Here is a 12,717-nt window from a genome sequence, read left to right on the forward strand (position 1 = left end):
CCGGCCTGGTCACCCCACGCAGCCTGCTTGTTCAGTCGTTGGTCGTCCCTCACTAACCCCCCTTCCGGCCTGGTCACCCCACGCAGCCTGCTTGTTCAGTCGTTGGTCGTCCCTCACTAACCCCCCTTCCGGCCTGGTCACCCCACGCAGCCTGCTTGTTCAGTCGTTGGTCGTCCCTCACTAACCCCCCTTCCGGCCCGGTCGCCCCACGCAGCCTGCTTGTTCAGTCGTTGGTCGTCCCTCACTAACCCCCCTGCTGGCCTGGTCGCCCCATGCAGCCTGCTTGTTCAGTTGTTTGGTTGTCCCTCACCTCCCTGCCGGCCTGGTTGTAGGCAGCCATCTTGTGAGGGTGTTAGGGTTAATTTGCATATTACCTCTTTATTATATAGGATTGTGACTGTTTAGGAGACCATGAAATTTTAGAAAAAATTTTTATTAAAATTATCTCTAGCATCCTTATCTTATTGCCTTAAAACATTCATGTTTTGTCTCTTATACCCAAATTCCTTAGTGTGATAAGAGTTGTATTTAACTGATTAAATCAGGTCAATCTGTTTAATCTGATTTTGATCCAATATTATTTCCTTTTTGATAACTTTTTGTTTTTATTTCTTTGTTTAAGATTATATTTGGGAATTTAAATATCTTTTCGTTCAGCGCAATTACATCTCAGAAAACCTAGAATTGCATACAACACCTTGGTCATCCTGTGAGTGCCTGTTTGATGATGATATAAGGGCTATTACATTTAAAGCAAAATTTCAAAAAAGCATGTCCTCTTTTGTGAAGATGTCAGATTTAGCAACACACCTGGAGGAAAAGTGTTCAGGTAAGATCTTTATATACATAAGATATTGCTAGTTTTAATTCAAGCAAAGAATCTACCATTTCTTGGGAAAAATATAGTTAAATATGACAGTGAAATACAGATCTTTGTAAATATCTGAACCAGATATTGGCATCTTAGCTTTTTACCTACAGTCTCTGAGGTTAATTTGTAATTGTTAGAGATCACTTAAACTTTTTTTGTGTATAGTTACTAAGCAGGGGACAAATTCATCATTTAATTCAACCTGCTTATTAACACTAGAGATTAGTTTGAATTTTCTATGATTTGATATACTGTACATGGAATCATACAGTATGTACATTGTTTTATTTGGCATCTTTAACTTAGCCAATTATTTTGAAATGTATTTGTGCTGTTGTGCAAATCAGTAATTTATTCCTTTGTATTTTATTGCATGAATATATTATGATTTTTTTCATCTGTTGATGGACATTTGAGTTGTTTTCAGTTCTTGGCTGAAAACAGTTCATGTATAAGGCATTATATGGACATAGTCTTTCTTTTCTCATGAGTAAATACCTCGGAGTTGAATAGCTAGATTTTATGGTATATGTTTAACTTTTTAAAAAATTGCCATACTATTTTGAAAGTGGTTATACCATCTGTATTGGTATTATCTGATATTGCTAATTTGTGTCTTCTTGATTTTCTTTTCTCATCAATTTGGCTAGAGGTTTATCAATTTTATTGATCTTCTCAAATTGATTTTTTCCTGTTTTTCTGTTTTCTATTTCATTGATTTCTGATCTGATCTTTACTATTTCCTTTCTTTTGCTTTCATAGATTTCATTCTTTCTCATTTATTAAGTGTAAATTGAGGTCATTGATATGAGACTTTTTCTTTTTTCCAGTGTAGGTGTGTAAGTGCCATTAGTTCCCTCTAAGTACAGCTTCTGAGTTCTCTATCCAGTGCCCTATGGATGATGAGATTTTCCACTCTAACTGATGGGAAAATGCATTTTCCCCAGCTTTGTCCAAGATTCAGGGATTGCTCCTAACATCCTCTCTGATGGTTCTTTCCTTGGCCTCTGGTCACATGTACTGGTAAATACTCAGTTGAATCCTTCCGGGGGGACCTTCTGTAGTACTCTAGAACTCTCTCTTTTTGTAGCTCTCATCTGTCTAGTACCCTGTCCCAAGAACTCTAGCTGTATTAGCCATCCAGATTCAGAGTTCGGTCTCCTCTCAACTCCAGGAAACCATCAGGCTCTGTCTGAGTTCCCCTTACCTGTACCATAGCCAGGAAACTCTTTTGTCTGTAAACTGGAGCAGTCACTGGGCACACTTCTTTTGCTTCTCATCTCTTAAGGATCACCGTCCTTTGCTGCTTGATATCCAAGGTCTTGAGAATTGTTGTTTCATACATTTTGTTTGGTTTTTAGTTGTTTCAAGTGTCCAAACTATTTTTATACACAATACTTCTGACACCAAATGTATGGATTTTATTTTTCCATACCAACAACCAGTTCTCCAACTCTCTGGACACCAAATGGATGTCCTACAATTCAATTATGACACTACCTACCTGGAATTAGTGTCAGACTCCACAGTTTTAAGAGCTCATCTCTACAAGACTGTACTCTCTTCAGATGCCACTTGCAAGTAGTAGGTACCAGGATACCCAATCTTCTGTGTTATATCCTGGGCATATTCTGACTTGGCTATGTTACTGGACCTTGAATGCCATGTTCTTGAATATCAATGTCATAGAAATGAGCACTGAACTCAGTACAAGATCAAGCAGATAGAGTTTATTGAAAAGAGCTCGTGTACAAGAGAGTTCACCAGAAGAGAGAAGTCGAGCTCCTAGACCAGTGATGGCGAACCTTTTGAGCTCGGTGTGTCAGCATTTTGAAAAACCCTAACTTAACTCTGGTGCCGTGTCACATATAGAAATTTTTTGATATTTGCAACCATAGTAAAACAAAGATTTATATCTTTGATATTTATTTTATATATTTAAATGCCATTTAACAAAGAAAAATCAACCAAAAAAATGAGTTTGCGTGTCACCTCTGACACGTGTGTCATAGGTTCGCCATCACTGTCCTAGACGGTTTCTTGTAGATGGCTTATATAGGGGTTGTGGGGTGGGCATAGGGCTTGGGAATGAGAATGAGGTCAGTTGTCCCACGATCATCATTGGTAGCAGTTGATCCCAGGTGGTCAAAAGATGTTTTCCGTAGTCAGTGGGCCATTCTAAGGGCCTGTGAAATAATGTTTATGCAGACATTCTAGTTACCGTTTAATTGACAAAACTATTTTACAGAACATGATGTTAAGAAAGGATGTTATCATCCTACATTCTTTCCTTTAAGGATGTGGTTAGGTTCATTTCAACTACGGAATTTTACCAAAAATAAGGAGTCATAGTCAGGCCTCTAAGATGGGTTCCTTCAGTCAAGATGTAGTCCAGATGTTACCCATATACTGACTCAGCTACAAAGTTTGGAGTTTCCACAATTCACCCTCCTTTCAGATTCAGTAATTTGCTAGAACTACTTCTAGAACTCAGGAACACTATTTCTTTACATTTACTCGTTTATTATAAAGGATAAAACTTGGGAACCATCAAATGGAAGATGTGCATAAGGCAAGGTGTGATTGAAGGGACATAGAGCTCCTATGTCCTCTTCAAGTGCATCACTCTCCCAGCACCTCCGTGTGTTCACCAACTCAGAAGCTCCCTGGACCCTGTTATTTTAGGTTTTTAATCAAGGATTCAGTAAGCATGATTGATTTAATCATTGGCCATTGGTGATTAGCTCAAACTTTCAAAGGTTGTGGGGTAGAGCTGAAAGTTCCAACCCTCTAATTATGCCTGGGCCTTTCTGGTGACCAGTCCCCATCCTGAAGCCACCTATGGGCCCCAGATACCAGTCATTTCATTAGCATACAAAAGATACTGTTATCACTCTGGAGATTCCAAGGATTTTGGACTTGTGTGCCAGGACTAGGGACAGAGACCAAATATTTGTTTTTTTATTGTACCACAAAGTGGGAGCATGAATCTAGTTTCTTACTCTATATTGACTGAATGCCAGATTAGAATTTTACAAGTTGTGTTAATTCACGTAGGTATGGATATATGTTTTACAATATATGATTATGGACATTAGTATTATTATATTGCAAAACTAAGCTAAGGAGCATACAAGTGGAAAACAAAAATAACAACACCTCTCAAAAAACCCAACATGTATGGAATATAGAGATTTATTCTCGGAGAACCCTATATTCTCTGTTCTGCATTGAAACATTTAATAATACTAATAGTTAATTTAAAATTAATATTTTTGGAAGATAAATACAAGTGATAGAAAATGTACAAATTTTATACTGTTTAACTTTTATACAACTTTCAAAATAGGAAGTAAGTTGCTTGGGCCACAAAAGACTCTAGATTTATACTAACTAGTGAAATCTTGGGTAATGTTGTAGTGTCACATAAGTTCCTAAAGCAGTTTCATGTTTGTGTGACCCTCTTCTCCCTTCCCATCCCCCCAATCCCCATAAGCTTATGGAGCTGATCACTGCAAGAAAGGATGCCATAGGCCAATGATGGCGAACCTTTTGAGCTCGGCGTGTCAGCATTTTGAAAAACCCTAACTTAACTCTGGTGCTGTGTCACATATAGAAATTTTTTTGATATTTTGATATTTGCAACCATAGTAAAACAAAGACTTATATTTTTGATATTTATTTTATATATTGAAATGCCATTTAACAAAGAAAAATCAACCAAAAAAATGAGTTTGCGTGTCACCTCTGACACGCGTGTCATAGGTTCGCCATCACTGCCATAGGCAGTAGAGGAACTACATTTAATTTGGTGTCATGAAGAAGTCAACTCTCTTTTTTACTGCTTACATAAAACAGTTACCTGCTGGGATTGAAGACTTAGATTTAAAATAGAAAATCAGAATCTCACACCAGAGAGACCATGCAAGTGACCCCTGCCATGGGCTTTGGGACCTCACAGGGAGTCTCATGCCAGAGGGGCCTTGCAGGTGACCCTTTCCACAGGAGATGGGACCCCGAGGTGAGTCTCACACCAGCAGTACCTTGCAAGTGACCCTGCCATGGCTCTGGGACCACACTGTGAGTTGCACGCCAGTGGGCTCTGGGACTTCAGGGAGTCACATGCCACAAGGACTGTGCACATGCCCCTGCCGACCCTGAGCACCTGCAGCTGACACCTGCGGGACCAGATCCATGGGGAAGGGAGTACAACTCAGAATAGAGACAAGCAAGGTGTGAGGCTAAAGCCAGATCCAGCCTCTGGCCACTGGACCACTAAGGGCTTCAGTCTCTCAGACCTCAATCAGGTTGCCCAGGGACAGTGACTCACATTCACCTGCACTAGGGAAGCTTCCAGGAGACCCAGGATAGATACACCAAGGGACCAGATTCAACAACAGAGCAAAATCCAGCAAACCCCAACCTCACTGGCAGCAAGTCGGAGGGGAAATTCTTCCCACAAACAGGGCATCAATAACCAAGGCCCACTTACAACAGGAGCACCCAAATAACACACACAAGGGGCACTACTAGAGCATCCAGCTCAAGTGAACAAAGAGAGTGCACCACTGGACCCCTCAAGACACTTTCTACATTATGCCTGCCCACAAAACACTAGGGGGTACAACAGTACTATTTAATACATAGAAGAAAATACAAAGAGACAGCTAAAATGGAGAGAGAAAGAAGCAATCCCCAAATGAGAGAAAAGGAGGAATCTCCAGAAAAAGAACTAAATGAAATGGAGGCAAGCAACCCATTGGACATAGAGTTCAAAGCAATGGTTATAAAGATGCATAAGGAAAGTGCAAATTACAACAGCATGAAAAGGAAAGTAGATAGAAATGAAGAATGATATATCTGACATCAAGAACACATTGGAAGGTATTAAAAGTAGATTGGATGAAGCAGAGGATCGAATCAGTGTTTTGAAAGACAAGGTAGAAATAAATACCCAATTAGAGAAACAAATGGAAAAAAGGAATTGAAAAGCAAAACGATTGCTTAAGGAGCTCTGGGAAAACATGAAACGTAAAATCATCCACATTATAGGAATACCAGAAGGGGAAGATGGTGAGCAAGGAACAGAGAACCTGTTTAAAGAAATAATGACAGAAAACTTCCCCAACCTGGTGAAGGAAAATGTTATACAAGTTCAGGAGATACAGAGAGTCCCAATCAAGAGGAACCCAAAGAAACCTATACCTAGACACATCATAATTAAAGTGGCAAGTGTTAAAGACAAAGAAAGAAAGTTAAAGGCAGCAAGAGACAGAAAATTATCTACAAAGGAGTTCCCATTAAAATGTCAACTGACTTCTCAATAGAAACACTTTAGGCCAGAAGGGAGTGGCACGAAGTACTCAAAGTAATGAAAAGCAAGGGCCTAAATGCAAGACTACTGTATCCAGTGATGCTATCATTTAAAATTGAAAGTGAAATAAAAAAGCTTTCCAGACAAAAAAAAAAAAAAAGGTTAAAGAAGAACATTACCACCAAACCAACAATGCAAGAAATGTTAAAGAGACTGCTTTAAGAAGAAGAAGAAAAGGAGAGAGAGAGAGAGAATTATAGGTACAAAGAAAATAAAAATGGCAACCAATAATAACTGTAAATGTAAATGGATTAAATGCTCTAGTCAAAAGACATTAGGGTGACTGAATGGATAACAAAACATGACCCATACATATACTATCAACAAGAGACCCACCTTAGAACAAAAGATACACACAGACTGAGAGTGAAGGGATAGGAAAATATATTCCATGCAAATAGAAAAGGAAAAAAAGCTGGGGTAGCAATACTCATGTCAGGCAAAATAGACTTCAAAACAAAGGCCATAACAAGAGACAAAGAAGGCTACTTCATAATACTAAAGGGAATGATTCAACAAGAAAATATAACCCTTATAAACATATATGCACCCAATATAGGAGCACAAATGTACATAAAAAAACTCTTGACAGACTTTAAGGGGGAGATTGATAGCAATGCAGTCATAGTAGGAGACTTTAACACCTCACTGACATCACTGTATAGATCTTCCAGACAAAAAATTAAGAGAAACAGAGGCCTTAAGTGACACCCCAGATAAGATGGATTTAACTGATATTCACAGATCATTTCACCCCAAAACAGCAGAATATATATTGTTTTCAATCATGCATGGAATATTCTCAAAGGTAGACTACATGTTAGGTCACAAAACAAGTTTATACAAATTCAAGAAGATTGATATAATACCAAGCATCTTCTCGGATCACAATAGCATGAAGTTAGAAATCAACTACAATAAAAAAAAAACAACCCACAAAAACACTCAAATATATGGAGGCTAAATAGCATGCTATTAAACAATGAATGGGTTATCAATGAGATCAAGCAAGAAATTAAAATCTTCCTGGAAACAAATGAAAATGAACACATAACCACCCATAGCCTATGGGACATGGCTAAAGCAGTACTGGGAGTGAAGTTCATAGCATTACAGGCCTACCTCAAGAAACAAGAAAAATTGCTAATAAACTATCTAACCCTACAAATAAATGAATTAGAAAGAAAATACCAAGAAAAGCCCAGAGGAAGTAGTAGGAAGGAATAATAAAGATCAGAGCAGATATAAATGACTGAGACTAAGAAAACAGTACAAAAGATCAATAAATCCAATAACTGGTTCTTTGAAAAGATAAATAAGATAGATGAACCCTTAGCCAGACTTTTCAAGAAACAAAGAGAGAGGACCCAAATACAGTAGGTCCTCAGGTTACATTGGAGATCTGTTCCTACGGCACAACGTAATGCGATTTTCGCCATAAGTCGGAACCCACCCACATAAGCACCTATGTCACTCACATGGAGCACATACATAGCAGTAATGAAGTGAAACAGTAAAAAAACAATTTAAAAGAAAGATAACAATTCCTGACCTTTACTTGTGGAAAATAAATAATAAAAAACATAAAGCACATATGTACATATGTCGAAATGACGGAACTTTTTTTTTATAAATAAATGGGAGATGGCTACGTAACCACGAAACGACATGCGTTGAGTCCGACGTAATCCGAGGACTGTCTGTAAATAAAATCAGAAATGCAAGAGGCAATACAATAATGGACACCACAGAAATACAAAGGATTGTAAGCAAATACTATGAATGACTATATGCCAACAAATTGGACAAACTGGGCAAAATGGACAAATTCTTAGAAACATACAATCTTCCAAAACTCAATCAGGAAGAATCAGAAAACATGAGTAGGCCAATAACAACCAATGAAATTGAAGCAGTTATTTAAAAACTTCCAGCAAACAAAAGTCCTGGACTGGATGGATTATAGGTGAATTTTACCAAACATTCAAAGAAGAACTAACACTTAACCTCCTCAAACTATTCCAAAAAATTCAAGAGGACAGAACACTTTTAAGCTCTTTTTACGTAGCTAGCATTATCCCAATTCCAAAACCAGATAAAGACACTTACAAAGATCTCTCTCAAAAAGCAAACAAAAATTAATAAAATGTAAAAAAAAAGGGGGGGGGGTCGAGAGAACAAAGTTTTAGAAAGAAAAAAATACACTACTAAGAAAGAAAACTACAGGCCAATATCCCTAATGAACACAGATGCTAATATCCTCAACAAAATATTAGCAAATCGGATCCAGCAATGTATTAAAAAGCTCATACAGTACCATAACCAAGTGGGATTTATTTCAGGGATGAAAGGCTGGTACAATATCCACAAATCAATAAATGTGAAACATTACATAAACAAAGTGAAAGATAAAACCCACATGATCATACTAATAGATGCAGAAAAAGCATTTGACAAAATCCAGCACCCTTTTTTGATAAAAATCTCAATAAAGTAGGAATAGAGGGATCATACTGCAATATAATAAAGGCCATTTATGACAAACCTGTAGCCAACATAAAACTCAATGGACAAAAAACTAAAACCATTTCCCTTAAGAACAGGAACAAGACAAGGATGACCACTTTTACCACTCTCATTCACATAGTACTGGAAGTCCTAGCCACAGTAATCAGACAAGAAGAAGAAATAAAAGGCATAAAAATTGTAAAGGAGGAAGTAAAACTGTCATTATTCACAGATGACATGATACTGTACATAGAAAATCCTAAAGATTCCACCAGGAAACTACTAGTCTTAACAAATGAATTTGGCAAGGTAGCAGGATACAAAATCAACACCTAAAAATTGATGGCATTTTTATACACCAATAATGAACTCTAAGAAAGAGAAACAAAAAAAGCAATCCCATTTACCATTGCAACAACAATGAAAGATACTTAGGAATAAACTTAACCAAGGAGGTGAAAGACCTGTACTTGGAAAACTATAGGACATTGAAAAAAGAAATAGAGGAAGATACAAACAAATGGAAGCATATATCATGTTCATGGATTGGAAGAATAAACATCATTGAAATGTCTGTACTACCCAAAGCAATCTACAGATTCAATGCAATCCCTATTAAAATACCAATGGCATACTTCATAAAGCTAGAACAAATACTCCAAAAATTTATATGGAACCGTAAAAGACCCCGAAATAGCTGCAGCAATCTTGAGAAAGAAGAACGAAGTTGGAGGGATCACAATATCCGATATCAAGCTATACTACAAAGCCATTATAATGAAAACAGCCTGTTATTGGCACAAGAACAGGCATATAGACCAATGGATCAGAACAGAGACCCCAGAAATTGACCCACACCATTATGGTCAACTAATATTTGACAGAGGAGGCAAGAGCATACAATGGTATAAAGACAGACTCTTCAACAAATGGTGCTGGGAAAACTGGACAGACACATGTGAAAAAAAATGAAACTAGACCACCAACTTACACTGTACACAAGAATGGATAAGAGACTTAAATGTAAGGCATGAAACCATAAAAATCTTAGAAAAAAACATAGGCAGTAAAATCTCAGACATGAGATTTAATAGCTTCATAGTATTCCATGGCGTAAATGTACCACAGCTACAAACATATTACTATAGTAGCAATATGTTTGCAGATACATCTAGGGCCGTGGTCGGCAAACTGCGGCTCTCGACCCACATGCGGCTCTTTAGCCCCTTAAGTGTGGCTCTTCCTAAGCCTTAGGAGTACCCTAATTAAGTTAATAATGTACCTACCTATATAGTTTAAGTTTAAAAAATTTGGCTCTCAAAAGAAATTTCAATCGTTGTACTGTTGATATTAGTTAAACTCTGTTGACTAATGAGTTTGCCGACCACTGATATAGGGCAAAGGAAACTAAGGAGGAAATAAACAAATGGGACTACATAAAATAAACTTCTGCACAGCAAAAGAAACCACCATAAAATTGAAACCGGAACTCACTGAATGGGAGAACATATATGCCAATGATACATCTGATAAGGGGTTAATGTCCAAAATATATAAGGTATTCATACAACTCAACAAAAGGAAGACAAACAATCCAATTAAAAAGTGGGCAGAAGACCTGAATAGACATCTCTCCAAAAAGGACAAATAGTAAGAGGCACATGAAAAATGCTCAAAGTCACTAATCATCAGATAAATGCAAAATAAAACCAAATGATATATTACCTCACACCTGCTAGAATGGCTATCATAAAAAAAATCAACAAACAACAAGTGCTGGTGAGGATGTGGAGAAAAGGGAACACTAGTTCACTGCTGGTGGGGATGCAGATTGGTGCAGCCACTATGGAAAACAGTATGGAGTTTCCTCAAAAAATTAAAAATGGAACTTCCGTTTGACCTAGCAATCCCACTTCTGAGAATGTATCCTAAAAACCCCAAAACACCAATCAGAAAGAATATATGCAACCCTATGTTCATAGCAGCAACATTTACAATAGCTAAGATTTGGAAAAAGCCCAAATGCCCATCAGTAGATAAATGTATAAAAAAGCTATGGTACATTTACGCCATGGAATACTATGAAGCTATTAAAAAGAGGGATCTCTTACCTTTTGGGACGTATGGATGGACCTGGAAAATATTATACTAAGTGAAATAAGCCAAACTGAGAAAGACAAATATCACATGATCTCACTTATTTGTGGAATCTAATGAACAAAATGAATTGACCAACAAAATGAATTGACCCAAAGCAAGGCGGCATGGAACAGACTCACATACACTGATGTGGGGTTGGCATATGAGAAGAGATAAACCAAAGAAGTTATATACTTATAGGCATAGCCTAGGGACACGGGCAATAAGGTATTGAAGAGCTGGTAGGGTGGTTAGGGGCTGGGAGGAGGAGAGAAGGGGGAAAAATGGGAGATATCTGTAATACTATCAACAATAAAAAACATATTTAAAAATGGAAAAAAATTAAAATAAATAAAATAAAAAATCAACAAAATAGATGCTCACAGCTCTGATGATTAATGGTACCAAGTATATAGATAACCTCACCGGTTTTGGGGATGAGGCCGGCAATTGGGAGTATTCTTGCAAACCTCGGAGCTGTGCTCGATACTGGAAAGCCAGGCAAAAACTTGGCACTATTACCATCAGCCCCTGGTAGGTTGTGTTCGGAGGCCCTTTTGCTGTTTTCATTCTCTTTATGTTCAACTATGAGGGCTGCATTTATAGTTTATATTGTTTATGTGTTTTTAAGACAGAAATGGAGAGAGCACATGGAAATACAAGCAAGTTTTTCCTAACCTATTTCATTATTAAATGAAAAGAAGGAGAAAGGGAGATCAACTTGAAAGGATTTTCTAAGACAGGCTGCCCTTTTTAACAAAGCATAACAAAAGCCAGAGAAGGATCCTGTTGTGCCTCCCTCCGTGTAAAGACAGGAAGATGCTCACTCATCACCACATCCTGCCCCCAGCAGAGGACCAGTGGCTTTAATCCCCAAAAGCAGAGTCCACATTTGTAATGAACGTTAAATTTTTAACGTTCATTGTATAAAGGTGTATAAATTTACAAAATGTTAGGAGTTTGTTAACATTCTTCTAAAATTTTTTTATTAATTGACAAGAGAGAGAGAGAGAGAGAGAGAGAGAGAGAGAGACTTGTTGTTCCCCTTATTTTTGCATTCATTGGTTATTCTTGTGTGTGCCCTGCCGGATATCAAAGCCACAAGGTTGGTGTATTGGGCCGAGACCCTAACCAACTGAACTACCTAGCCAGGACACTTCTAAAATTATTAAATTCTTTCATTAAATAGTTTCTTAGTGATTCAAAAGATGTGTGGGAATCTGTCATATAGAGTCTATGTGCTATAGTTTATTAGATATGTTGATCACTACACACTCTTGGAATTCATATAAGGATACTAGTAGCCCGGTGCACGAAATTTGTGCACATTGAAAGGGAATTAATTAGAGGAATGTAATTTGGACTCACTATCTAATATCAATAATATGTGAGCGTGAGGCAGTCCGCGTTTCTGAAATTCAATGACATGTATTTTAGCTATTACTTTGCCAAATAAATGGACTTTACAGATATCATTTAAAAGAGCATTCAGCTTAATATTAAAAACTCTGGCTACCAAGTCAGGTCTGTTTGCAACTTTTTGCCAACCACTATGGAAAACAGTATGGATATTTAGACAATATCCCACCTCTCTACTGTTGTAAATTGTTTGCAATATCTGCCCATTTGGGGTTGCATGTCATGGTTACAAATAAATCGGGCTTGACATACTTCGTTACAATTGCCATAGCATCCTGATATTGCTGCTGCATATTTCTGGGACTACCCTCAGAAGATGATGGAAGTATTATCATTTTACCAATTGGCACATTGTCCTTTTCAGATCTAGATTTGAGATAATCCATCAAACCACTATATTTTTCAA

The 12,717-nt window shown here is 37.5% G+C and overlaps 1 protein-coding gene across 7 annotated transcripts in view; it reads left to right on the forward strand.

Annotated features, from left to right (window-relative positions):
• Window positions 1–12,717, forward strand: part of FAM35A (family with sequence similarity 35, member A) — a 92,831-nt gene that overhangs the window by 61,664 nt on the left and 18,450 nt on the right. For 6 of the 7 annotated variants that reach the window (XM_014543645.1, XM_014543644.1, XM_014543646.1 and 3 more), the window contains one exon: window positions 623–829. The exons of the other annotated variant lie outside the window; for it this stretch is intronic. In XM_014543645.1, coding sequence (XP_014399131.1) covers window positions 623–829 — 207 coding nt within the window. The remainder of the gene's footprint in view (window positions 1–622; window positions 830–12,717) is intronic. 7 annotated transcript variants of the gene reach the window in all.

Source organism: Myotis brandtii, unplaced genomic scaffold, assembly GCF_000412655.1.
Source record: "Myotis brandtii unplaced genomic scaffold, ASM41265v1 scaffold33, whole genome shotgun sequence".
NCBI classification, from domain to species: Eukaryota; Metazoa; Chordata; class Mammalia; order Chiroptera; family Vespertilionidae; genus Myotis; species Myotis brandtii.